The 27,854-nt window shown below is 48.6% G+C and overlaps 1 protein-coding gene across 1 annotated transcript; it reads right to left on the reverse strand.

Annotated features, from left to right (window-relative positions):
- Nucleotides 1-91: 91 nt before the first annotated feature.
- Nucleotides 92-27,003, reverse strand: Espl1 (extra spindle pole bodies like 1, separase). The gene is given in 32 exon segments (XM_005067303.4): nucleotides 92-442; nucleotides 620-784; nucleotides 922-1,005; nucleotides 1,180-1,295; nucleotides 1,452-1,556; nucleotides 1,678-1,848; nucleotides 1,938-2,093; nucleotides 2,379-2,501; nucleotides 2,630-2,757; nucleotides 3,749-3,939; nucleotides 4,032-4,245; nucleotides 5,984-6,145; nucleotides 6,300-6,693; nucleotides 7,024-7,569; nucleotides 7,571-8,013; nucleotides 9,132-9,241; nucleotides 9,632-9,788; nucleotides 9,916-10,044; nucleotides 10,604-10,775; nucleotides 11,757-11,876; nucleotides 13,205-13,339; nucleotides 16,406-16,545; nucleotides 16,696-16,834; nucleotides 16,947-17,091; nucleotides 17,262-17,501; nucleotides 18,310-18,503; nucleotides 19,525-19,661; nucleotides 23,678-23,789; nucleotides 24,117-24,218; nucleotides 24,374-25,429; nucleotides 26,423-26,512; nucleotides 26,896-27,003. Coding segments are annotated over 31 exon segments (6,375 nt in total). The 5' UTR covers nucleotides 26,504-26,512; nucleotides 26,896-27,003; the 3' UTR covers nucleotides 92-234.
- Nucleotides 27,004-27,854: the final 851 nt, after the last annotated feature.

A 27,854-nucleotide genomic window follows, 5' to 3' on the forward strand; every position in this document is an offset into this window, starting at 1 on the left:
CTATCAGGCCTGTAGACACTTTTTTTTTTTTTTGGCTTTTCGAGACAAGGTTTCTCTGCTGCTTTGGAGACTGCTGTAGACACTCTTGAAATGAGGCTTGCATATCTTTTATTAAGGTCACATTAAAAGGAAACATTTCATACAAAACACCAGGGAAAATTGCTTTAAAAATTCTAAATAGTTAAAACTAAGTTGGTAGGTAGACACATAGCTTCTACCATAAATAAGACAGCTTCAGGGTGTTTGTAGAGAGACAGGAAGGCCATAGGCTACAGGTGCAGCACCAATAAGATACTTGAGTCGAGGAGCCTGTCGAGCCTGGCTGACATAGTGGAGAAGGGGGGCCCCTGCGCCTGCTCCTAGCCAGCCCTGTAGCAAAGCCTCTGTGTAACGGTCAATGTCACGGTCAGTCACATCCCAGAGATTACCTAGAAACAAGGGGCTGTGAAGAAAGAATGAAGAAATACAAAGTAAGGGCTCTATAACATAAATATTAGAAAATATTATTGGTGATGGTATGTAAAGAGGCTTGAAGCAATGAGGGACCAAGACAGGAGGAACCTGGGGATAGGGGCAAGCGTTTTAATGCCCTAGAGTAGGTCTCATTCCTTGGCCTTACCAGCCAGCCATGATGTACTTGAGCACGATACCAGCTCCCTCCAGGTTTCCATGCACAGCGAGGGCTGCACTGCTGCAGCCAAACAGCAGGGCCACTGCCCTGCAGCTCAGCCGCATGACAGCCTGCCCATCAAGGAATCGGGCACCAGCTCCATGCCCTGCATAGCTAAGGCAGAGGGAGTGACATAAATAATTACTGAGTTATCATTCCTAGATGCCCCCACCTGTTTCCAGAGGCCCTACAATGTCAAATACTCTCCTCCAGAATGCCCCTCACCCTACTTCCCTGACCCAAACACTCACATATATAAGTCATGCTCTGTCAAGGCAGCCTGCACCTGCTCAAGGCTTGGCACTTCCCCAATCACTCCTTTCCAGCCAGCTTCACTGCAAGGAAAAGACAGAAGTCAGCATACAGCAGACATCATGTAGCAAAGAGGAAAAAGGGGAACAGGAGACAGAAATAAGATGCAGCAGCTGACTCTGGAGCAAGAGCACATACATCACCCCTGCATGGTGTCTCTACCCTTCCCACCCTACTTCATGCCCTCATTTCCAGACCTGCTGAAACTGGCTCGAAATCTCTCCTCTGTGCTTGACAGGTTACTGTGAGGGTTTAGGACGTAGAAGGTATTCCGTGGATCCACACCTTGGTTCAGCACTGATGAGGCCCCAGCCTGAGGGGCAAGCACTGTCAATTAGGGTCTTGGTCTGTCCAGGAGGACCAGCCCCCAGCATACTAAAAGCTCCATTCCAAAACTGACTCATTGTTCAGCCACTGCTATCTTCCCTGGGCTCCAGCATCCCCAGGTCCTATGTCCTGTTTTTCCCACCTCTTTAGTGATATAGTAGCTGAGGAGGAAGTGGAAGGAGGGAAGCCGGGTTACAGGCAGTGCTCGGAGGCTGGACATGCTTTCCCATGGCAGCTTCTGCAGGTCCTAGGGAAAAAGCATTCCAAGGTTACTCTCCCCAGCCACATAAATACAAATGTCTGAAGGGTCCAGAGATGAGCTCATGCGCACTCCCCGCTGGACACTGCTCAGTGCCCCGTCTCTTTACCTTGTCTAGGACCAATATAAGATGCTGACTTCGAGGAGCCACCTGGCTCTGTACCCGTCCTACAGCCTCACTCAGGAGCACTCGGGCACGCTCTGGCTGGTCTGGGCACAGCCCATATGCCAAGGTCTGAACATCCTGGCTGGTGAGGGTTCTAGCACCACTAAGAATGACCTGCAGGAGAATAACGGTTAGTGGGTGTGGGTGCCCCTGGCTGGTAGAAAACCATCACCACAGCTTCCCCTTCCATTTCTTGAACTCACTTTTAGGAGAGTGGAATCTGGATATTCCCAGCCACATTCCTGCAGCAGCTCTTGTAAGCGGGAGGCCTCCTGGGCAGGGCCAGGGTCCGCACTAGATGGCAGCAGCAGCCCCCGCCAGCAGCCCAGCACATGCTCCTCTAAGGAGGTGATGAGTTCCTAGAGCAGGGGCCGAGCTTTCAGTTAGATAGGAAACATATTTAGAAATGAGGAATTTCTATCAGTCTTAGAAAGTCCATATCTTTTCATTTTCTGAGACACTCAAAAATTAAAGACATAGGTGGGTGGTGGTGGTGGTATACACCTTTAATCCCAGTACTCATAAGGCAGGGGGATGTCTGTGAGTTCGAGGCCAGCCTGGTCCACAGTGAATTCAGGAAGCCAAGGCTAACAGAGCAACCCTGTGCCCTCTGTGCCTTTTTCCCCTGCCCTGGGAGCACACACCTCCATCCTTTGATCTAGTGCCAGTCTCCCTGTCCACCATGCTCGTTTCTCAGTACAGCTGCTGTTTTCTTTCTGGTCCTTCTGGATGGCATCAAACTCTTTTAGAATGGAGCTTAGTGGGAACTATGGGAGATGAAGAGTTATGAGATTTGCTTACCTAGTGACTGTCACCTTCCCATCCCTTAGGGGCAGAGTTCAGGCATCCAAGTCCATGAAGGGCAAAATCTAGTCCTTGGTACTAGGAACCCTACCTTGTTTTGGGCAGTGGGTATCTTCACAGTAACTGGAGGGTTGTCCTTTTCCAGTCGGGTCAGTAGGAGAGTGTTGCTCAAGGTTCCAGGCTGGAGGGTGGCCAGGGCCAACACACAGACAATCACCCCTGACAGACACAGAAGACACACCCAGAATCAGCAAACTCAAGAGGCACTTGCAGACCTGCTTTCTACAGACTCCCAGAAGTCTTCCCTGGTCAATGGAGTTCAAGGTGAGCTCTTTTGCCCCTACAGCTCCTGCCAACAGGCAGCTGCTACTTCTTTGTACCCCTCACAGCAATTAACAAAGGCTGAATTCAGAGTAACTGCTCATATCATGTTAGCATTTTTTTAAAGACAGGGTTTCTCTGTGTCCTGGCTATCCTGGACCTCAAGAGATCCACCTGCCTCTGCCTCTGCCTCCTGGGAGTGATGGGATTAAAGGCGTGTACCACCACTGCATGGCTTAGCATGTTTCATTTTAATGTCAGAAGAATCCAGACACCTCAACACACACCTGAAGAAAAATTGTGAATTTCAGAGTATGTCTGGTGTGAGGAAAACAAAAATTAATAAATAGGGCATGACAAACAGGGTATGGTGGTACATGCCTAAGAATCTAGACAAGGTAAAGAGATGGGGCACTGAGCAGTGTCCAGCGGGGAGTGCGCATGAGCTCATCTCTGAGCCCCTCAGACAGAACTTTAGAAACTGAGGTTCGGTATTCCCAAGTTCTAGACCAGGTGAGACCACAAAGAGAGAGAAGAGAGGGAAAGGGAAAGGGAGGGAGAGGGAGAGGGAGGGAGGGAGGGAGGGAGGGAGGGAGGGAGGGAGAGAGAGAGAGAGAGAGAGAGAGAGAGAGAGAGAGAGAGAGAGAGAGAGAGAGAGAGAGAGAGAGAGAGAGAGAGAGAGAGAGAGGCACCCAGAGGCTGAGGAAGGAGGAGTTTGAGCTTGAGGGCTGGGTTACACAGTTAAGGCCCTGTCTCAGAGGGAAGGAATAAAAAGATAAAATATAAGGAGCAAGATCTAGGTAGACTAAAACAATCACTTAAGCTCATCTACTGAGTTCAACTAGCTGTGTAAGAGGACAGGAGACCCGGCCAGGAGCAGACACCATACCACTGGGGATCAGAGCCAGGTGCTCCTGGAAACTGCTCTTCTCTGCCTGGGGGAAGTAGCCAGATCCCAAAGCCCTGAAGGAGAAGAGGCGCTGGATGCGGGCCAGGGGGACATCTCCAGGTCTCTCCTTCAGGTTCAGCCCTTGGAGATGCTCTGCTAGTTCAGGTGACCCTTGGTGCTTCTGGACCTTGCTGTAGGCAACACAAACAGGAATGAGTCCATCTCCACGTAAGTCAGGACACTTACCCAGCAGTTTGCCCAGCATATCCTCAATAGCACTCACCTGAGCTGTCGGTGCAGATGGGTGAGCAGCTGGTGACGACAAGTGATGGAGACAGACTCAGAGACAAGGAAGGCAGTGGCATAGGGGTCCCGGTGGCCCAGACACAAAGCCAAGAAGCGGCAGAGGTGGGCGTAGAGTCCATTTGGAGGGCAGTGGCTGACACCACGGAAAGCAATGCTCAGAGAGTCTGAGATGGAATCCAGGGTAGAAAGATCTAGAAACAAGTCAACATTGTTGCTGAACATGAACCTTTATTTCTTTTTTCTTGGTTTTTCGAGACAGGGTTTCTCTGTATTGTTTTGGAGGCTGTCCTGGAACTCACTTTGTAGACCAGGCTGGCCTCAAACTCACAGAGATCCGCCTGTCTCCGCCTCCCGAGTACTGGGATTAAAGGCGTGCGCCACCACCGCCCGGCGGAACCTTTATTTCTTAATGGGACCTTCTCACCTCCCATAGAAAGAGCAAGGGAATGTGCCAAGAGGGCTGAGATACTCCTAACAGGCATCACTCTACCCTATCCTCCTTAAAGCCCCATTTTACAATGAAGGAAACAAAAGCTCACAGAGATTAAGTCTCTTGCACAAAAATGCAGTATTCAACCAGGCTCAGAGACTTGTAGACCCAGGAAGCCAGAGCCATAGACTGGGAAGATGTGGAGCTGCTTAGCCTGTAATTCCAGAACTTTAGAAACTGAGGTTCAGTATTCCCAAGTTCTAGACGAGGTGAGACCACAAAGAGAGAGGAGGGGGGGGAGAGAGAGAGAGAGAGAGAGAGAGAGAGAGAGAGAGAGAGAGAGAGAGAGAGAGAGAGAGAGAGAGAGAGAGTCTGGCATGGTGGTATGTTGGTGTATGATTGTACTCTTAGCATTTGGTAGGTAGAGACAAGAGCATCCATCAGGCAGCAGTCATCCTTGACTACATTGAAAAATGTAGGCCTACAAGGTGGTGGCGGCGCACGCCTTTACTCCCAGCACTCAGAAGGCAGAGGCAGGTGGATCTCTGTGAGTTCAAGACCAGCCTGGTTGGTCTACAAGAGCTAGTTCCAAGACAGCCTCCAAAGCCACAGAGAACCCTGTCTCAAAAATAAAAAATAAAATAAACAGGAAAAAAAAAAAAAGGAAAAGAAAAATGCAGGCCAGCATAGACTACATGAAACTTTGTCTCAAAACATAAAAGTCGTAAAAAAAAAAAAAAAAAAGCTGAGCCTTTAAATCCCAGTACTTGGCTAGCAAAGGCAAGCAGATATCTGAAGACAACCTGGTCCACAGAGTGCATTCCAGGTGTACACAGTGAGACCCTGTCTGGGGAAAAACTGGGGGGAAACACCGCAGGCTTGGGAGATGGTTCAGTTGTTAAAAGTGTCTCTTGTGCAATCATGAAGGAATCTGTTTGGCTACTCAGTAACCATTTAAAGATCCAGCCAGACACAGTGGCATGCACCTGCAATCTCAGTGCTGAGGAGGCAGAGACAAGTGGACTCCTGGGACTTGGGGAGCCAGCTGAACTATTCAGTGACCTGCAGGTTCAAAAACTAAGATGGAGAAAGCAACTGAGGAAGACGTCAGATGTCAGCCTTTGTCCTCCACATACAAATACACACGTGTGAACACACACACACTCTTTTTTTTTTTTTGGTTTTTTCGAGACAGGGTTTCTCTGTATTGTTTCGGAGGCTATCGGTCCAGCCCGGCCTCGAACTCACAGAGATCCGCCTGCCTCTGCCTCCCGAGTGCTGGGATTAAAGGCGTGCGCCACCAACGCCCGGCCACACACTCTCATTCACATAAAACTGAATATGATGGTTCTTATCTGTAATCCTGAAAGCCAGCCTGGGCTATATAGACAGTGTCTCAAAAATTTTTTCAAAGTTTGTCTCCTAAAAAGGACAGATACCAAGAGACCTATGGGTTCAACCCTTCCCAGGTAACCCAACTCAGTGGTCTGTATACTCACCAATGGGTACAGGAACTGAGAGAGGCGGGAGCCAAGAACTAGGGTCACTATTGGCCTCCTTGTCAGGGTACACGACAGGCAGTTCTGCCTTGCAGGAGTCCCGTCTCAACACCTCACATTCTCCCATGGGCAGATGAGGACCTGCAGCTGACGCCTTCTCAGCTAGGGAGAGAACATGACTTTGCATGATGCTCCCTCCTCCCGCTTCTATCATACATCCCCAAAGCTAGCAAAGGGCTTTCCTTCCTGGGGTGCCAGGGACACCCAACACATACTATACAACACATGCCTCTGCTCCTTATCCTTGCAGTCCTACCTGAGGCTGAGTCTTCCCCATCGGAACCCCTGAGAATTTCAAAGCTCATTTCCAGCTGGCTGTCCATTAGCTCCTCTTCAGGAATCGTTCTCATGATCTCAGGTCCCAGGCTAGCCCGGACACAGAGGGCTGTCTTAGAACTCTCTTCACAATGACTTGATGCCACCTTCTTGGCCCGACGACCTCTACCACTGAGACTGGTGTGTCCAGAGTCACTACTCACAGCAGCTACTGCATCTGTCCTCAAGCTTGGGCCCTTCCTAGTTTGGCTCCGGCCCTGGCCTCGGCCCCGACCACGGCCCCGGGAAGCAGTCCCTCTTCTCTTAGGTTCCTCCTCAAGTTGTGCTTCAGCTGAGACCAGGTCTTCCAGGTCACTGTCATCACTGAAGTTCACCTTCCACGGAGGGAAAGGGGGAGGTAAGGGCCAAGAGACTCAACAATGCCTTCCAACAGCAGGTGGCACTGTGGAGGCATCAACAGGTCTTTCTGATGCTTCAGAACTGACCTCCCTCACTGCCCTTGCCACTCTCAAACCCCACGGTAACTGAGTTTGGAAGGAGGAAGATAGCGAGGATGACAAAGTAGGGAACAGAGTTAATGAAGATGCATGGGCAGGGCAGGCAGATCAACACTCCATTTGGCTATGGGGAGCTACTCTACAAGGACCCTGCTCTGTGGACACCCATATTCATGCCACTGTCACTTAACCACAATTCCAACTTACCTTGAGGCGAGTCTGGACCCTCTTGTGTACTCTGGGGGCCAAGGGAACCTCAGGCTTGCTCTTTGTAGAGTGGACTTCTTCAAATATGGTAAAAGGGATACGAGGGCCAGCCTGCCTAGACCGGCCTGAGGGCTTAGGGGTACAGGGTGTTCTATCCTCTTCCAGACCTTTCTGAGAGATACTATGGAGGGGTGGGGGAGCAGAGGCTATCTGCCGGCGCCCTTGTCCAGAGCATTTTTGTCTCCGAATCTTAGTGGGCTCTATAACTGTGGGACTTTTTACCAATGGTGGCTGCCAGCCCCAGGTGCTTGCAAAAAGTTGAGAAGTACAGCAGCTGAAATTGACCAGCTTTGCAAGAGCCTGAACCAAGAGCAGGTTGGCTCGCCAGAACTCTAAGTACTGTATCCGTGTTGCCACAAACTTCAGTCCTGCTGCCAGGACCTTTCCCAAGTTCTTTTCAGATGTCTGGTTCAGGCATTCTATGGCCAAGTGTGTATACACTTGAGCCATGAGCTCGTCAAAGAGGCTTGGGACAGAAGAGGGGGGGTGCTCTGTGTTTCAATGAAGCTTGAAGATTTTGAGTGAAGCGCTTGGTGGTGGCAGGGCAACCCTTCAGCACGGTTTGCAGTAGATCCAGACCCTGGCCTTTATGTCCCATGGCCAGCTTCGAACCTGCAGTGACCAACACCCAGCGTAGACAGACTGCCGAGAGGACAGGGCTGGCACACAGCAAGCAGCCGCAGGTGGGCGAGTGGGACAGGAAGCCAGGATTGGGCGGGGGCTTGCTTTTCAGGACTGGGGAGGAGTTTGCAGAGGGTTGGACAGGACCAGGTTCCCTGAGCACAGTGGCCACCAGCTCCAAGGCAGGGCCTTTTAGGAAGGGCTCTTCCTCCGGTAGCTGTGGAGAACAGGGGACTGGAGCCTGCTGCTTCCCTTTCTGCATATGGACCTTCTTCACGGAGTCTGGGTGCTGGGTCACCCCACCAAACTCTAGGAAGAGAGAAGATCAAAAATTACAAAACTGAGAAATGGTCTCAAGAAGTCTACCATAAGGGTTCAACCTACTGTACGTGCCATTCACTTACAAATTACTCAGAACATTTATATAACACAAAAAAAAACTCGGGAAATTCTTTTACAAAAAAATCCTAGTATTTTCTTTTCTCTCAACAAGGACTCAGTAGTCACTTTACACCTCACTCCTGTAACTCAAAGCTCTGTGTTCTCACCTGATAGGAGAAGTGCACAGGAGATAACAGAGGTAAAAATATTAGATGAGCTGGGCATGCTGGCACGCACCTTTCATCTCCAGACCCCAAATAGTCATTTCTTTTTTTAAGTTAATGTGTGTGGACATGAGCATGGAACACATACATGTCAAAATCTGAGGAAAGAGCCGGGTGTTGGTGGCGCACGCCTTTAATCCCAGCACTCGGGAGGCAGAGGCAGGCGGATCTCTGTGAGTTGGAGAACAGCCTGGACTACCAATCGAGTTCCAGGACAGCCTCCAAAGCCACAGAGAAACCCTGTCTCGAAAAACCAAAAAAAACAAAAACAAAAAAAATCCGCTAATCCCAGCACTCAGGAGGCAGAGGTAGGTGGATCTCTGTGAGTTGAGGCCAGCCTGGTCTACAGAGCAAGTGTCAGGACAACCTCCAAAGCAATACAGAGAAACCCTGTCTCAAAAAAACAAAAAACAAAATTAAAAAAAAAAAAAACCTCAGCGAAAATGCCGCAGGGTGTGCTGGCTTTAGTCTTAATACTGAGGAAACAAACACACCTCCTATACCTCCTTGAGTTAAAGCCAGTCTGATTTGCTTGGCTTACATAGTGAGTTCAGGGACAGCCAGAACTACACAGTAAGTTGTTCAAATAAACAAACAGCAAAACAAATAAAATAAGCCAAAGGCATTCAGCAGTACTGAAGCCAAGAAGAGTTGGGCTTGTGCAGATCCTCTCTGCAAGAGGGACACTAATGTTCTGCCTGAAGTCAATGTCACTTGGTACCAGACACCTGTCTGATTCAGCATGTAGCCAAACCTTTATATATAAGGACATGTTGCAATACAGATCCTCCCACCAAGCTTGGGAGGGGCCTGGCAGCTCACCTGTGGAAGACTCAAGCAGGAACAGAACCTGCTGCAAGTCTGACTGACAGAGGTCAATGTCACCTCGGGCCAGCTCCAGCTCACCCTTCAGCACAAGGAACAGGGCACACCTTGTGAGAAGAGAACCAGTTAACAGAAAGAAGGCTGCTTGCCTGGCGACTCTCCTCGTTCTTTCCCAAGCCTAGTCCTCAAGCTGACTATGGCCTCTCTGAGGGAACCCTCTGTACAGTCTTACTCCAAATCGCACTCCCAGTACATTTCCCAACTGCATTCCTCACCAAGCTCCCATGGGCATAGGAGCTTAGGGAAAGGCAGTATATGAGGTGTTCTGTACAGACTCATCAGGCCTGTTAGCTTCTAACCTGGAATGACTAGGCATTTCCTACTTAGCCGCAGGATGCCGTCTACCAATCTCTCTAGATATACCATGAACTTCTGCTATCATTGGGGAATACACACACACAAAAGCACACAGCAGGAGCTAGAGTCCTCTCACTTACTGCTGAGGTATCTGCAGCTTGGTTGTAAGTTTCAGTGCCTCCAAGCAAAAGGCCTTGGCTTCACTCACATTCCCCAGACGGCCCAGACGGCCAACCAGCTTCTCAGAGCAGCTCAGCACCTCTGTGAGAACCTGCCACTTTTGCACTAGATTCTCACCTGTAATGAATGAAAGAGACAAGACGTTAGTACAGGCCACAGCCAGCTACTCTGGAGACAAAGCAGCCATCCATCCTATCCAGTGTGTCCAATTGCCAGGGTCCTTCTCTCCTCTTCCTTCACTTACCGTAGTCTAGGAAGGGTGACTCTGATGCTGCCTTCTGAACTGAGAGCACATCACCACCCATGAGCAAGATGACGATGCTTCGGAGGAGCTTGTGGGCATCTATGAGCGCTGTCTCAGGGGTCTGCCAGCCTGTAGTGAGTGAGGTGGAGAAAGATGACTGCAGTATGCGTAACACCTTCAACTAAGACAGCAAACACAAGCTGGGCGGTGGCGGCACATGCCCTTAATTCCAGCACTTGGGAGGCACAGGCCGGAGAACCTCTGTGAGTCTGAGGCTAGCCTGGTCTACAAATAGAGTTTCAGGACAGCCAGAACTATTACACAGAGAAGCCCTGTCTGTGCAACAAACCAAAAAATTAGTTGATAGATTGATTGATTGATTAACTAAGGAAAAAAACTCCAAGCACAAGACACTCTTTTCCTTCTGCATCTTAGACAGACAGAACTAGTCAAACACAGAACTCCTTCGCTGAGGTCCCCTGAGGAGTCGAGAAGGGTGTCTTAGAATTCCTTTTAGTTTAATATTCCAAGCAGCTACTGGCTAAGTGATTAGATGCAGCAGGTGAAGTGAAACCCATCTGCTACCACAGGCACAGGTAGGTTTTAGATAGGCTGTTTCACATGCAAAGAGCAGACAACAGACTAATCATGACCATTGTCTAAGAAGGCTAAGAGCTCCCTCTTTCACCTTGATCCCAGAGCTGCTCACGCAGGGCACTTGAGAGAATGTTTGATGAGAGGCTAAGGTAGAAAGCCAGGATTTGCAGGGCCTGGACACGTAGCAAGTACCAAGCCTTGGATGTCTTCTGGAGGGCAGGATCCCGAAGGACAGAAAGCAATAGAGAAACACCCTCCGTCACCTGGGAGAGAGAAAAGCCAGAGAAGAGTCACAGATGGCCGGGTGGTGGCACACACCTTTAATCTCAGCACTTGGGGAGGCAGGGGCAGACAAATTTCTGAGTTCAAGACCAGCCTGGTCTATAAAGCCAGGGCAACACAGAAAAACCCTGTCTTCAAAAACAACAAAACAACAACCCTCCCCCCCCCCAAAAAAAGGAAGAAAAATAGAAAACTAGAGCTTGATCAGAACAAGAGATGATCAAGACACAGCTAATTTGGTGAAAACCTGTTTGGCACTTATTAGATTTTCTAGATCAGAGATCCAGTGCTTCCTCACTCCCAAACCACTGTTTCCTCTTTCTTTTTGAGAAAGTCTTGCTAGGCAGGCCAGGCTGACTTCAAATTCTAGCTCCCCAGCCTCAGCCTTTTGAGTGTTGGGACTGCAGGGATGATTACCATACCAGTTCCTAAAACTCTTTATGTATCTTTCCACTGCAGAAACAGGCAAAGAAAGAAATTAATGTCTACTACCAGTGAGGAAATCTCAACTGCTTTTCAGGGTCCTGAACATTCTGCCTAGCTGCAGGGAAATCTCAGAGGCCAGACAAATAACATGAAAATCCCAAAAATTTCCCAAGGTTCAGAGCCTTTGGGAATTAGGAAAGTAAGAAGAGAACTAGGGTGTAGCTCAGTGACAGCATTGGTATAGCATGCAGAAGTTCCTGTCAAGCACCACAAAACAAAAGGAAAATAGGGGGGCTGGGGAGATGGCTCATAGACAAAGACTCTGCCATGCAAACATCAAACTTGAAGACCAACATTCAGAGCACCAGAACCCATGCAAATACTAGACGGTCATAGCAACATTCATAATTCTAGCACTAGAAAGGAAAGGCAGTGGGTCCCTAGAGCAAGCCAGTTTACCACACACTAGTTATACAGGCAAGCTCTGGGTTCGACTGAGTTCCTGTCTGCAAATAACATGGGCAAGTGGAAATTACCTTCTGGTAAGACCAGCAGAGTTGACTTCGAAACAGAGCACAGGTCAGGGAAAGGAGCTGGTATGTGTCAGTAGTCTGATCCAGACTCTTCAGGCTTGATTCTGCCTCTTCCAGGTATAACTAAACAATCAGACAGATGATGCCAGAGGACTGCTAGTTATAGGCTTTTCAGATTAAAATGGAGTAAAGCATTTTCAAGCAAGGCATTGAATAATTATCTCAAATATTACAATCTACATAAAGCTATACATTTGATCCTTACAACACTTTCAGTTAGCTCTCTCTCTCTCTCATACACACACACACACACACACACACACACACACACACACACACACACAGCTGCCTAAAGAGCAATAAAGAAACACCCTCAGTCACCTGGGAAAAACAAAAAGTCAGAGAAGTCACATAAGCTTAAGATATCCCTGAGGGTCTGCAGTTCAAATCTCTGCCTTTAAGAATGAAAAAAGAAGCTGGGCAGTGGTGACGCATGTTTTAATACCAGCTTTTGGGAGGCAGAAGCAGACAGATCTCTGTGAGTTGGAGACTAGCCAGATCTACAAGAGCGAGATCCAGGACAGGCTCCAAAGCTATACAGGGAAACCCTGTCTGGGGGAAAAAAAATGAAAAAGAAAGGGGGCTGAAGAGAGGGTCATCAGATAAGAGTACTGGCTGCTCTTCCAGAGGTCCTGAGTTCAATTCCCAGACCCAAACAGTGGCTCACAACCATCTGTAATACTATCTGATGCCCTCTTCAGGGATGCAGGTATACATGCAGAGCACTCATACATAAAATATAAAGAAAATGAAAACAGCAATTTTTTGAAAAAAGTTGTGTTATAAAGTCAGGGTAGTATCATTTGAATTATGGGAAAGAGATAATCAGATCTGTGCCAACTGGCAGAAAGCAGAAGATGAAATCAAAAAGGGAAAAACTGGGTTTTAGCATAGTGACACAGCACTTATCTAGTGTGCCTCAGGCCCTGGGTTCAACCATGAGCACTGCCAAGAAAAAAAAGGGGGGTTGGACGTTGGGGGGGTAACATGCCTTTGACCCCAGCAGAGGCAGGTGTGGTCTACAGAATTTCAAGACAGCCAAAGCTACACAGGGAAACCTTGTCTCAAAAAAAAAAAAAAAAAAAAAAAAAGAGAGAGAGAAAAAAAAAGGGTAGACAGGGTGGGTGGAGAAACTGAAAGCCAATTAGAAGTATGACAGTTTCGTCAACTAAGTCAAGAGAGATGGGTGGGAAACAGGGCAGATCTACAGACCTATGAGTGACAATTCTTGTAATAGGCAGGAAAGAAGCCTCTAGTTCCCACGTTCTAACGTGCTACAGTCAAATGTTGGGTAGAGAGTTGTCTCTTTACCACCCCATCTTCTCAAGGAGAGATGAACCTTCAAAGCCACACTTGCCCTTGAGCCCCAGACTCAACAAGCCAGCACTTACCTGGGCATAGCTGGGACAGCTGAGGCTCAAGAGTTGCTGGGTAAGCTGGCAGGAGGCGCTGACTGCCTTTGCATGGTCCTGTAGTCTCTTAGATACGGTCTGAAGGAGCAGGAGAGTCTCCAGAGCCTGCAGGGGCTGTTTATCCCAGAGCAGAATGTTGACCCTGCTCCCGTGAGAGCCTGTATCCCCTGCCACCAAACACCACCCCCAGGCCTCTGAAATGTTAGACGTCAGGGTGTTCATACACTCTCAAAATCTATCAACCATGCTCACATCTATAAACCACCCTGCCCCTCCACCCCTCTCTTTCTCTATTTTGGGACTGAGTCTCATGTGACCCAGACTGGCCTCAAACTTGACTATGTTATCCAAACTGGCCTGGGAGGGGGGCACATCGTTAATCTCAGGACTCAGGAGGCTGAGGCATATTTCTGATGAGGCCAGCCTGGTCTACAGAGTGAGTTCTAGGATAGTCAGGGCTACACAAAGAGAAACGCTGTCTCTAGAAAAAAAAAAAAAAAAGAAAAACTGGCCTTGAATTCCTATCCAGCCTCTACCTCTCCTATGCTAAGACCACAGCCCCTGTTGTTCCAAAACACAGCCACAGTGACAGGGCATCGTGGCTGTACTTACAATCCCAGCACTGAAGAAGCTAAGATAGTACCATAGTTGTGAGTTACAGGCCAGTCTGGACTACATAGACTCTATTTAAACAAAACAAAACAAACAAAATAATAATAATGGTAGTGACACTCTTAATCTCAGCTTGATCTAGACTGGGAGCTCTAGGCAAGCAAGACCCTCACAGTGAGACCCCGCCTCCAAAATAAGTAAATAAATAGAAAAATAAAAACTAAATAAATAGGAAATGTAGTTCGATTACTAAACTGTCTGCCTAGAATGCAAAGTTTCTGGATGTGATCCCCAGCACCACAAAAATTAAATTAAAAAGCCTAGATGCCAATCATCACTGGTAAATGGGTGCTTACTGTATACCAGGCACTGTGCCAGGTTTCCATGCTCATTTAATTTGCATAGTAATTCTAATCTCAATTGTACAGAGCAGGAAACTAAGATTCAGAAAGATCAGGTTCCTGTAAGTTTTCATGTGGTAGAGACACGACTTAAACCTAGGTCTGAGCTAACGTTCAACCTCCTTGTGTTGGAAATACGTCCTAAAAGTGCACACTAATAGTGTGTGACTTTTAAAACCATATTTTATTTTTCTGGTGGTAACTGGGGTTTAACTCCTAAACATACTCAGGAGCTACCGAGCTACTTCCTCAGCTTTTTCTTAATTTTGGAAACAGAGCTTCATGATAATCTTAAGGCTGGAGTAAAGCTTGGGATTCTTCCCTGTTCCTGCCTGAGCTTCCCAAGTAGCTGGGGTTGTAAGTGTGTGCTGCCACACCCACTTTGGCTTTTCTTTTATGGTTGTGAATATGGGGTGAGTCCAAGGAATAGCACCAATCTGTGAAGCCCCTTAAAGTTATACTAAAAACAAAGTTGGCGGGCTGGTGAGAGAGCTCAGCAGATAAAGGCTCCTGTCACCAAGCTTCATAACCTAAGTTAGACAGCAGGACCCACATGGAAGGAGAGAACTGACTCCCACAAGTTGTCCTCTGACTGCCATACTCACATCCACACACTTTGAATAAACAGTTTTTCAAAATGTGCAAAATTGGGCTTCATATAGTCACATAGGCCTATAACCCAGAGGTAGAAGCAGGGGGATTGCAAGTTTAACCCTTGCCTAGGTTCCACAATGAGATCTCTTCTTTTTAAAATAACTTTTTATGTGCATCGGTGTTTTGCTTACATGCACGCCTGTGTGAAGGTGCCTGATCTCCTGGAACTGGAGTTATAGACAGCTGTGAGCTGCCATGTGGGTGCTGGGAACTGAACCTGGGTCCTCTGAATGAACAGCCAGTGCTCTTAACCTCTGAGCCATCTCTCCAGCCTCCACAGTGAGATGAGATCTAGTTTCAAGCATAAGGAAAATGGGGCTGGAGAGATGGTTCAGTGGTTAAGAGCACTGGTTGCTCTTGCAGAGGCCTGGGATTTGAGGGGCAGCACCTACATGGCTGCTCACAGTGGTCTGTAATTCAGTTCTAGGGGATCTGACCCCTCTTCTGACCTCTGCAGGCACTGGGCATGCATGTGGTGCATGTACACACACACAGGAAAAACATTCATGCACATAATTTTTTCTTAAGTGAGAGGAAGCAGGACCTAATGGTCCAGCTACTTGGGAAGCTGAGGCAGAAAGGGGACAGGAAGTTCAAAACCTACCTACACAGTACAGACAACTTGAAGACATCCCCCCTCTCTCTAAGATTAAAAAAACTATTATATGAGTTTCTGTTTGCATTAATGTGCACCATGTGCCTACAGTGCCCACAGAGGCCATAAGAGGGCATCAGATCATCTGGATCTGGAGCTACAGACGGTTGTGACCTGTTATGTGGGTGTTGAGAATTGAACCCAGATCCTCTGGAAGAGCAGCCATTAGCCGCTGAGCCATCTCTCCAGCTCCACATGTAGAAATTCTTAAAGCTAATGTTTGGGTTTTCCATTTACACAAAACATTTTCCATGCATCATATGCTAAATGTGATTACCCTAAGGTGAAATTATTGTTTCCAAACCTTTTTGTGGCACTGTGGATCACATCCAGGACTTTGCATTGCTGGACAAATACTCACCCACTGAGTTATAGACTTTGCCCTTTTTTTTATTTGTTAGTTTTTTTGAGACAGGGTTTCTCTGTGTATCTTTGGAGCCAGTCCTGGAACTAGCTCTTGTAGACCAGACTGGCCTCAAACTCACAGATCCACCTGTCTCTGCCTCCTGAGTGCTGGGATTAAAGGCGTGAGCCACCACTGCCCAGCTTGCCCTTCTTTTGGTTTATATGAGACAGGGTTTCTCTGTATTGTTTTGGAACTCGCTCTGTAGACCAGGCTGGCGTTTTTTTTTTTTTTAAAGGAGAATATTACCATGTAATGCAAGCTGGTCTGTAACTCAATCCTCCTGCCTCATCCTCCCAAGTGCTAGCATAGGAAGTGTGTGGCACCACACCTAGCAGAGCCTATTAACATTTAGGTTGCGTGTCCTCTCAGCAGGTGCACAGGTCAAAAGTGAGGGAGCTCAGTTTCTGGTTTAACCCCGTGACATAGACTCCATCCATCACTTCTTCCATTACCTTTGCCACCAATTGATAGAGGGCCGCGAGGATTTGCAGGGACGCTGCAGTCTGCTGGAGACACCGCACGGCTGGAGCAGGCTCCTTGGTAAGCACTTCCTTCCACAGGCTCAGGGCTTGGTCCAGGCACTTGGACTGAGCTGTAAATCAGAAGGTGACCTCTTTTTCTACTTGGCCAATGGAAATAACTTGGCTTTCCCTGGCCTTTGTACCAGGCACATCCTCAGCACAAACCCAGCCTCTTTCCCACTAGTGGTATCTGCTAGCCACACTACATTTACTGTCCTCACCCGCATCCGCAGCCAGGTTGAAGGCAATGTTACTGTACAGAAAACGATCTTCTTGGATTTTATCTTCATAGTTTAGATCATTGACTTCAAATTCCTCCATGTTAGCAGGGGCCTGGGCTCTCCGATCCCGCTCAATACCCTGGTTGGGAGAGAAGAGAGACTGATACATAAACCAGTACTGGTACCAGCTCAGTGGGAGAAGCCCAGGACAATCGACCCAGGCCCAGTAGCACAGGCTCAGTTCCACTTACTTCCTGCATTTTGGCCTCCAAGGTACAGATGTAGAGCCATAACAAGGCCTGTGCTTTATCGTCCAGAAGGCAATCCTGCTCCTGTGCCTCAGGCCTCACAGACTCCAGAAGCTGCAGGGCTTCCTGGATAGCATCCAAGGCAGAGCTGTAGAGGCAGATGCACTTAAGTGGGGCCCACTACAGACAACTGGACACATTTCAGTTCCAATGACCATAAAATGAAGGGAGTATTCAGGAACAGAGCAGGAAACCAACTCCCAGAACGTAATATTAGGACAAGGAGCAAAAGAGGCCTCTCTAGTCATCCCTCCTCACCAGTCGGTCTGCTGGGAAAAGCTGTGGTAGCATAGCACCTGAGCCAGTTCTACCAGGTGGGTGGCTCGTGCCCAGGCCCCAGCCGCTGTCTCTTCAGGGCTAAGCTCCAGCAGATCACAGATGACATTGAAGCGCTCCTGACCAGTGTCAGCCCGCACCGCCTTGTAGGCCCGCAGCTCCTCCCTCAGGAGCAGGACCTGGGTCTCTGGGTCCCAGCAGCTTAAGCTGTCTCGCAAAGTCCTGAAGGGCAGATCAGCACCTCAGTCAACACCTTGAGGAGTCTTTGCATCCTTGCTACAGAGCCTCAGCCTTAGGTTGGCACTCCCTGTACTTTCAACTGTGCCTTTAAAACTCTTAATCGGGTTACATGGCTTCTCTAATGCAGGGGGCTGCCTGAGGGATCACATCCAAACCTGCATCCCGGATTTGTAAAACCCTGTGGCCTGACTTCTGCCCACCTAGACTACCTCATTGGGCATGCCAAGCCCATCCTACCTCCATCCTCCATGCTGACTTTCTCAAGCCACCTCCCATCCCCAAGCTTGTTTCTATCCCAGTGTTCTCCTGCTCTGAGTTCTCTATCCCAAGGCATTTACGATGGAGTCTACATCTTCAGGACTTTCATACATCACTTCTCCAAAACAGACTTGCCTAAGTAACCCACCTAAAGTCCATCCCTCTTTAAACAGGTCATGGTTTGTCTTCATGAAATATACAATGTACACTGTTGTATTTCTCCGAGTAGAGCATTAAACCAAACCAAACAAGAACATTGCTTCTTCTTACCCCTATAACCCCTATACCTAGTGGCTAATATGCAGTAAACACTCAATGTGTAACTGATGGATGAGTGAATCATTGCCTTTCTCAAAAGGTTCGCGGAGGCTGGGCATGGTGGTGCACCCCTTGAATCCCAGCAGTAGGAAGGCAGAGGCTGAGGATCTTTTTGAGTTCAAGGCCAGCCTGGCCTACATAGCAAGTTCCAGTACTATATATAGAGAGATGTCCAGTCCACGGGCAGATATAACTATCCTCCTCTTCAACTCACTTCAGCTGTAGCTCCTTGTCTCCTGCCTTGGCTGCATCCATTTTGACCCGAACCCAGAAAGTGACTGGCTCGGCCATGTGCTCAAAGCTGTAAGGTTGCAGAGCTGCCAGCCATAAGGTCACCATCTCGCAGCCCTGGGCCTGTTTACCCAGCTTCTTCAAACTCTCCACATGCAGTCGGAAGCACCTATGCAGCTGAGCAGAGACAGGTTAGAGTTGGAGCATGGAGCCGATGAGTGTACGCACAGCAGAGCACACATTCACCACTCAGGAGGAGGACAGCAGGTGGTCCTCCGGTTTCTCTACACACCAGAAAACTAAGCACCCAGGTCACCTCCACTTCAGGGGCCCCTCGTGATCGATATCCACAGAGCTAAGGACCGGGCGCACCTCCTGTGGCCTTTCCTCAGCACAGGGCACTGTCTGGTCCTGACAGAAATTCAGGGCCACTCTTATTCTTAGAGCTCCCCTCTCCTTCCTAGCTGGCTAAAATCAGACCAACCCTTGGTTTCTTGCACCATCCACTCCTTTCCTGCCCAGGCTACCATAGGAGCCCCACTCCCAAGGCTCACATCCTGCATTGTTTGCCACAGTGGCAGCAAAGCAATTCAAATGCCAACCTGATGTCATGGCTCCACTTATATATCATCCCTCACTTGAGGCCCTGAACAACCCATGTCACTTGCCAATCCAGCCAACCCATCCTTTCAGCTCGTTCTTGCTTAAGGCTGGGGGGAGGGAGGCACGGACACAGACACCACACTTTTAAAATAAAATATGTAGATGTCTGTGCTCTAGGGCAAAAGTCGGATGTAATTAACTTGAGGCAAGCCTTAGAAGAGAAAGTCCCTGAAGTTCTCGGGTGATTCTCATGGGAAGCTAGGATTGGAACTGGCTTAGGAAGAAGTCCAAAGTGAAAACCAGCCATTTCCAAGATAAAGACTGCCAGATGTGAGGTGGAGGCAGGTGTGGGGCTCCTCTGAGTTGAGACCCACTTGGCCTACATAGCAAATTCCAGGTCAGCTGAAGCTACACAATGAGACCCCGTATCAAAAAAAAAAAAAAAAAAAAAAAAAAGAGGACAGGAAGGCGGGAGCAAGAAAAAAGTAGCAGCACATCAAGGAGTTAGGGGAACGCTCCCTGGGTTCTGGTGTCCACCCTCTGTACTGCAGAGCCGCAGTCTGCCCCCCACCCCAGCATGACTCCCTCTGCCTACCTTCTCAGGAGGCACCTCGGGACAGACACCTGACTTTGCCAAGCCCAAGTGCTGACAGACTGGCTCCAAGATAGCACAGGCCTCCTCATAGAGCCTGTGACTGAAGAAGCTGTAGGCCAAGTTGCTGCTGTAAGAGGCTGCAGGGAGAGAAGAGACAACTGACCGTCACAGCGGCTCCAAGTCCGTCTGGCTGAGAGGCTCAGCCTGGAGTCAGCTCATCAGCTTCTGGTTGAGAGCTCGTCAGGGAACACAAGGGAGGACAAGTTTCTCCTCAGGTTCCACTTCAGCCACTGCCCACCATCCCTGAGAAGATTTATACCAGTAGCCCCTCATCACTTCCTGTGGAGGGCTGAATCTTGACCTATCTTGCCTCCTTCTCCTTCCCTCATGCCACTAAGGCCACACTACTTTCCTTTGTATTCCTTATCAGACCCTCTCCAGTCTTCAGCATTTTGGCACTGGCTGTTTGCTGTGCCAGGGATGTTATTTCCTAGGCAGCATCATAGCTAACACCTTCCAAGTCTTTGTTCAAGCCACACACCCACCAGGTAGACCCTAAACACCTAATTCAAAATGGTACTTGTACTCTGTCCCCTTCCTGGATTTTTCTTTCATTTTTTTAAAAAAGACTTAGACTACAGATGACTCAGAGGTTAAGAGCACTGGCTGCTCTTCCAGAGGTCCTGAGTTCAATTCCCAGCAACCACATGGATCTGAAGCCCTCTTCTGCATAAAGGCATACATAAAGATAGACCACTCAAACATAAAATAATCTTTAAAAAAAACTGTTTTTGGTTTTTCGAGACAGGGTTTCTCTGTGTAGCTTTGTAGACCAGGCTGGCCTAGACCTCACAGACATCTGCCACGTGAATGCTGGGATTAAAGGCATGGGCCACTACAGTCCGGCTGTTTTTTTTTTTTTTTCTTTTTTGGTTTTTACGAGACAGGGTTTCTCTGTATTGTTTTGGAGGCTATCGGTCCAGCCCGGCCTCGAACTCACAGAGATCCGCCTGCCTCTGCCTCCCGAGTGCTGAGATTAAAGGCGTGCGCCACCACCGCCCGGCTTGTTTTGTTTTTTAAAGATTTATTTATTTATTATGAATACAACATCCTTCCTCCATGTATGTCTGCACATACCAGAAGAGGGCACCAGATCTCATGACAGATGGTTGTGGGCCACCATGTGGTTGCTGGGAATTGAACTCAGGACCTCTGGAAGAGCAGTCAGTACTCTTAACCTCTGAGCCATCTCTCCAGCCCCAGCTGTTTGTTTTTTTTTTTTAAATATTTATTTATTGTGAATAATATTTATTTATTGTGAACATTCTGCCTCCCATTTATGTCTGCACATCAGAAGAGGGCACCAGGATCTCATAACAGATGGTTGTGAGCCACCATGTGGTTGCTGGGAATTGAACTCAGAACCTCTGGAAGAGCAGTCAGTGCTTTTAACATCTGAGCCATCTCTCCAGCCCCAGCTGTTTGTTTTTTAAGACAGTAAATACTCAAGTAACTCTGACTGTCCTGGAATTCATACTGCTGACCAGGCTGGCCTCAAACTCAGAGACCACTACTGCCTGGCTCCAGTCAATGTTCTTTTTTTTTTTTTTTTTTTTTTTTTTTGGTTTTTCAAGACAGGGTTTCTCTGTGGCTTTGGAGGCTGTCCTGGAACTCCCTTGGTAGTCCAGGCTGGTCTCGAACTCACAGAGATCTGCCTGCCTCTGCCTCCCGAGTGCTGGGATTAAAGGCGTGTGCCACCAATGCCCGGCTTTCCAGTCAATGTTCTTAACCACTGAGTTATCTCTCCAGCCCCATGAGCTTCCCTTTCTAATACTATTCTACATGTATCCCATTTTTCACCACTTCTTTTAAACCTGTTATTTTTTATGTATGTGCTCATATCCCAAAGTGCATGTGTGAAGGCCACAGGACAACCTGAAGGAATTGGTTCACTTTCTATCATGTGGATTCCAGGGATCAAACTCAGGTCATCAGCCTTTACTGGATGAGGTATCTCCCCGGTTCCCACCGGGGCTTCTGAGACAGGATCTCACTTTGTAGCACAGGCTGACCTGCATTCATGGGAATACTCTCTCAGCCTCCCTAGAGCTAGGATCACAGGAGTGAGTCACCATGCCCAACTCTGACTGCTTCAAAAATTATCTTTTAAGATTTTGATTTGAAGCTGGCAGAGACAATCAGATCTCTGAGTTTGAGCAAGTTCCAGGACAGACTCCAAACTACACAGAGAAACCCTGTCTGGAAAAACAAAAAAAGACTTTGTTACATTATGTGTATAAATGTTTTGCCTGCTTGCATCTGTACATATATGCCAGGTACCCACGGAGTACAGACGGTTATTAGCTTTCAGCTGTCATATGGGTGCCGGGATTTGAACCCAGGTCCCTTGGAAAAGCAGTCAGTGTCCTTAACTGCTGAACCATCTCTCCAACCCACCTCTTCTCACTTTTTAACATGTTAATAATTCATATTCAGTTACCTTTTCCTCCAAACAAAAGCATGGTTCCAGTGACAGGGATATATCTAATTACTTGGCAGTTTTTTGCTTGATTTTTTTTCCCTAAGAGTTTTTCTGTGAAACAGTCTATATAAGACACTCTGTAGACCAGACTGGTCTCAAATGCAAGAGATTCACCTGCCTCTCCCTCCTGAGTGATGGGATTAAAGGCGTGCACCACTGGCACCAGCTGCTTGGCAGTTTTGTTTGTTTGTTTTGGTTTTTCGAGACAGGGTGTCTCTGTATTTTTGTGGAGGCTGTCCTGGAACTCCCTCTGTAGACGAGGCTGACCTCAAATTCAAAGAGATCCTCCTGCCTCTGCCTCCCCAAGTGCTGGGAGTAAAGGTGTGCGCTACCAACACCCAGCTTGGCAGTTTTGCTGAATGAATAAATGTCAGTAAATTATTTATGGAGTTGAAGGGGAGGGGGCAGTTCTAAGGCTAAACTCAGGGCATTGCATATGCTAGGCAAATGCTCTACCACTGGTCCACATTCTCAACCTAATGCAGTTTCTCAAAATATACATTGTAGTCAGGTGTGGTAGTACATGTCCTTAATCCCAGCATTCAGGAAGCAGAGGCAGGATTTCTGTAAATTTGAGGCCAACCTGGTTAACATAGTAAAACCCAATATCAAACAAACAAATAAATTAATTGCAAAAAAATAATAATAATAGTGATTGCCTCTGCAAAGGGAAACTGAGCGGAGAATGGAATAGGGACTCTTATACCATATGACTTAAAAAAAATTTTTTTGAGCCAGGTGTTGGTGGCACATGCCTTTAATCCCAGCACTCAGGAGGTAGAGGCAGGCAGATCTCTGTGAGTTCGAGGCCAGCCTGGTCTACAGAGTGAGTTCCAGGACAGCCTCCAAAACAATACAGAGAAACCAAAAAAAAATTTTTTTGAGACAGGGTTTCTCTGTGAAAAAGGCCCTAGCTGTCTTGGAGCTAACTCTGTAAACCAGGCTGGCCTCGAACTCAGAGGCAGAGGCAGGTGGATCTGTGAGTTAGAGGCCAGCCTGGTCTACAGATCAAGTTCCAGGACAGGATCCAAAGTAATACAGAAACCTTGCCTGGGGAGGGAAGGGGGGAGTTACCCAGTGGTCCACACCTTTAATCCCAGAACTCAGGAGGCAGAGGCAGGCATATCTCTATGAGTTCAAGACCAGCCTGATCTACATAGTGAGTTTCAGGACACCCAGAGCTAGGTAGAGACCCCATCTAAAAAACAAAAAGCAAAAAATTAAAATATAACTTGTGATCCCAGCACTTTAGGAGGCTGAGGCAGGAGTACTGCTATGAGTTTGAGCCCAATTTGGACTACATAGAGCGACTCCAGTTTGAAAAAAAAAAAAACTAACAAATATAAAGGCTATAATGTTGCATATTAGGCACAAATGTTTTTTATAAAACAAACACCAAATCAAACTACAAAATATAAGGCAAAAATTAGAACCCACTGTCATAAGCCCCAACATGTCTCTCCTGGCATAAATACCAGAGTGACTGATCCTTATACACAGTTCTCAAACCTAAGGGATTCACTGGTCAGAAATAAACAGCAAGTACTACTTGGCAGCCTACCATGTAACAGTTCTCCCCCCACAACTGTATCTGAGCAGCAAGGCACTAACCAGTCAACCCCAGGTAGTCAGTCAGCTCTCTGCCCGACAGGCCCTTTAAGGCCTCCAGCATCCAGACAACAGTAGATCTGCAACTGTCCACTAGCTGGGCCAGCTCAGCTGCCTAAAGGGACAAGAAGGTTAAAGGGTGAGAAGTCATGCCAGGCCCACTGGGTCTTCCACCTTGCCCCATGCCCGAAACGAAAGCAACCCCAAAGCTCTATTTTTTCGGTTTTTCAAGACAGGGCTTCTCTGTAGCTTTGGAGCCTGTCCTGGAACTCGCTCTGAAGACCAGGCTGGCCTCGAACTCACAGAGATCTGCCTGCCTCTCTCTGCCTCCCCAGTGCTAGCATTAAAGTTGTGCGCCACCACCGCCAGGTTCCCCAAAGCTCTACTAAGAAGCAACCACAAACCCAAAGACCAAAGCTACTTCTTGATTCCCAGATGGTACCTGACAGCCTTGGGCAAAGTCGTAAACCATCCCAGTGAGGAGGTGAAGACCCTGGAAGAGCATCTGAAGCAAAGGCTGCTGCTTGGAGGAAACCTCACAGACCTGAAGAAGGAAAGGGCAGCTGGTCTGAAACTCAGCGACGGTGAGCTCAACAGAGTGCTTGCCAGGCACAGCCCAAAGGGCAGCGTACAAGGACCCAGAAGTTCCAGTTCTTCACACAACCACATCCCCACCCGGCCTCTAGGTCCTTAACTCACGTCTCGAAGCTGCCGGACAAGGGAGCAGTACCCTCCAACAAAAGCAAAGAGCTCTGATATGGCATCAAGTCCACAGTGCCTCTTGATGCCTCTCTCTAGGCCTGAAAGGAAGAACTGGCAACTGTCATACAGTGCCCGAAGCGGGGGCCATGGTGCCTCCAGACTGCTGCTCAGAAGAGCCGATGCCTTCATCAGAAGCTGGGCCACTGCCTCTGGTTTTTTTTCTGCAGCTTCCAGCAGCTCAACCCCCAACTGGCATAAGTGGAGGCTGGGAGCTACACTGCTGTTCTCTAGGTGGTCACGAGCCTTTGCTACTGCGCTGGTAGCCTTGTGGTGGTGGTGGCTCCAGCAGAGGCGACGGCAGTGTTCCAAGGTGAGTTCCAAGAGGCAGAGGGCCCTCTGGGGAGAAAGTGGACCAGGAGAGCGACCGCCCTCACCTACTAAGACGCTGATCACATGCCTAGAAAGCAAGTCATATAGGAAGTCAGCATCTATTTCGTCTAGACCATGTCCACTAGCATCGAACAGCTGATAGGCAGCGACCACTCGGCAGGCTGTCGGAGAAGCAAAGTGAGGAACCTCACAAGGGACACTGCCATCCTCCAAGAGCACTAAGAAGCTCAAGGCCTTCAGCCGAGTTGACAATGCAGCTCGCCGCTCTGACAGTGCCTCTGCTCCCTTCCAGAGCAGAGAGAAACTGCCCCGAGCCACGGCCTCATAGTCCTGAGGGGCAGCCTCTCGAGAGCTCTGTACCAAGCAGGCATGGAGAGGCTGGGCAAGGCACAGCACAGTCTCTGGGCTTCCCTGAGCCAAACCATTCCGAAGCAAGATGAAAAGAATCCGTTCCAGATAGAGAGGAGGGCGCTGTGGGGTGGACGACAAATAGCCATCACAGGCCAGCTCTGCCAGGTCCAGCAGACTCCTCAGATGCCCAGGGCAATCGAGCTTGGCAGTCAACTGCTGGTTGCAAGCCCTCAGGACAGCGTCACAGGTTTGTCTTCTTTCAGCATCAGATCGGCTGCTGGGAAAATCAGTTTGAGCTCTGGACAGGAACTCCTAGGAGGAGAAAGAGATAATAAGCAGGGTGAACAGAAAAGGACGTGGAAAAGCCAGGCGGTGGTGGCACACGCCTTTCATCCCAGCACTCGGGAGGCAGAGGCAGGCGGATCTCTGTGAGTTCGAGGCTGGGCTGGACCGATAGCCTCCAAAACAATACAGAGAAACCCTGTCTCGTAAAAACAAAAACAAAAAAAAAAAAAAGAAAAGAAAAAAAAAACAAGAAAAGGATGTGGAGAAAGGAAAGGAATGAAAAACAGGGTCACACAGACAAGGATTCCTCTCTCTCCCTGTCTCCAAATTAAGGCAAAACACATCAGACTTGGTGGCACAGGCCTGTGTTTAACGCAAAAGGGGTGGAAAGCTCAAGACCTTCCTGGGCTTGAGTGTGTTCAAGGCCAGCTGGGGCAATTTAGTGAGACACTACCTCAAATAAAAAATTGAAAACAACCCAGGCATTCCAGCACACGCCTTTAATCCCAGCACTTGGGAGGCAGAGCCGGCGGATCTCTGAAATTCAGGACAGCCAGTCTCTGAAAACAGATATATCTCAGTAGTGAAGTACTGTCCTGCACATGCATGGGCTCCTAGGTACAATCCCCAGTATGGAAAACGGAGAGAGAGAGAGAGAGAGAGAGAGAGAGAGAGAGAGAGAGAGAGAGAGAGAGAGACAGACAGACAGACAGACAGAGAGACAGAGACAGAGAGAGAGAGAGAGAGAGAGAGAGAGAGAGAGAGAGAGAGACAGACAGACAGACAGACAGAGAGACAGAGAGACAGAGACAGAGACAGACAGAGAGAGAGAGACAGAGAGAGAGAGAGACAGAGAGAGAGAGACAGAGAGAGAGAGACAGAGAGAGAGAGACAGAGAGAGAGAGACAGAGAGAGAGAGACAGAGAGAGAGAGAGAGAGAGAGAGAGAGAGAGAGAGAGAGAGAGAGAGAGAGAGAGAGAGAGGAGAAGGCAGATGGTCTCAGAAAACTAGGTCTCCCACCTTCAAGTCACACAGCAGCTCCTGGGCGTCCTTCTTGCTGCATAGCAGAGCCGCGAAGTTGACTCCTTTGAAGTTCCTCATGGCAAAAGGCTAGAGAGAAGGAAGTGGATTGTAGAAGGCAGCGAAGATTTGTAATGGAAATAACCGGAGGGAAGATGGGATGGAAGGATGTAGCAGTATTCAAGGGACTGAAGCAGGAAAAGAATCCTGCCACAAATCGTATGCCTAGGCGTTGGGCTCCAGGTATAAACTAACGCGTCCACTCTCTTCCCCCAGACCGCCTCCAGTCCTCCTGTTCCCACCACGCCACCCCAGAGGTCTCCGCAAGGCCCCCGAGCCTCCGCAGAGGCGCCCCGTTTCCTTCCGAGGTCAGAAATGGGAATGTCATTCACCTCGGCCTGAACACCCTCGCCGGAGACCCTTCGAGCCTTACTTCACCCACAGCCGCCGTTCTTTACCAGTCTAAAACTAACCTCCAGTCGGAGCCTCCAGCCTCCAGCAAATATCCAAAAGGTAGTCTTCGTTTTCCGCGCCAGCTCCTCCTTTCAAATATCCTTAGTGGCCAATCAGCGAGAAGGCGCAACGCCGGCCGGCCGGCCGCGTGGCGCTCTGGGAGTTGTAGTTTACCTGCCGCACTGCCTGTCACGTGAAATCTGGCGGGGCGGGGTTCCGCTCTGGACCGGAAGACCTTTGGAGCACCCGCGAAGGTCCCCGCACCCCTCTTCCCTACCCCCCATCTCCTACCATACCCCCACCCTGCCCCACTCAGGGATGAGTTCCTCAATTGCAATCACTTTGCTTTTGGAATGGCCAACCCCTACCGCCTTCTTGCTCTTATCTCTCGAGCTCAGGCAGGATTTTAAATTTCAAGAAAATTAAAATACTAAGAAACCCTCATGGTTTGTGTTACTAGAGAGGAAAAGGGTGTAGTACCCTTCGATGGATATATTTTTATTTTAGACTCATTCTCACTACGTGAGTCCTAGCTGTCCTGGAACTCGCTCTGTAGACTCAGGCTGGCCTCAAACTCACAGAGATATGCCTGCCTCTGCCTCCCGAATGCTGGGAGTAAAGGCGTGCGCCACCAACGCCCTGCAAGTTTTATTTATTTAGTATGTATACAGTGTTCTGGCATGTAAATGGTTGTAAGCCACCATGTAGTACTGGGGACTTGAACTCAGGACTTCTGGAAGAGTAACCAGTGCTCTTAACCTCTGAGCCATCAGTCCAGCCCCAAATTAATTTTTTTATAAATTAATTTTTAAAAAAGATGCTGGGGGTGCCGGGCGGTGGTGGCACATGCCTTTAATCCCAGCACTCGGGAGGCAGAGGCAGGCGGATCTCTGTGAGTCAGAGACCAGCCTGGTCTACAAGAGCTAGTTCCAGGACAGCCTCCAAAGCCACAGAGAAACCCTGCCTCATAAAAGCAAAA

Source organism: Mesocricetus auratus, unplaced genomic scaffold, assembly GCF_017639785.1.
Source record: "Mesocricetus auratus isolate SY011 unplaced genomic scaffold, BCM_Maur_2.0 Super-Scaffold_100010, whole genome shotgun sequence".
Classification (NCBI taxonomy): Eukaryota; Metazoa; Chordata; class Mammalia; order Rodentia; family Cricetidae; genus Mesocricetus; species Mesocricetus auratus.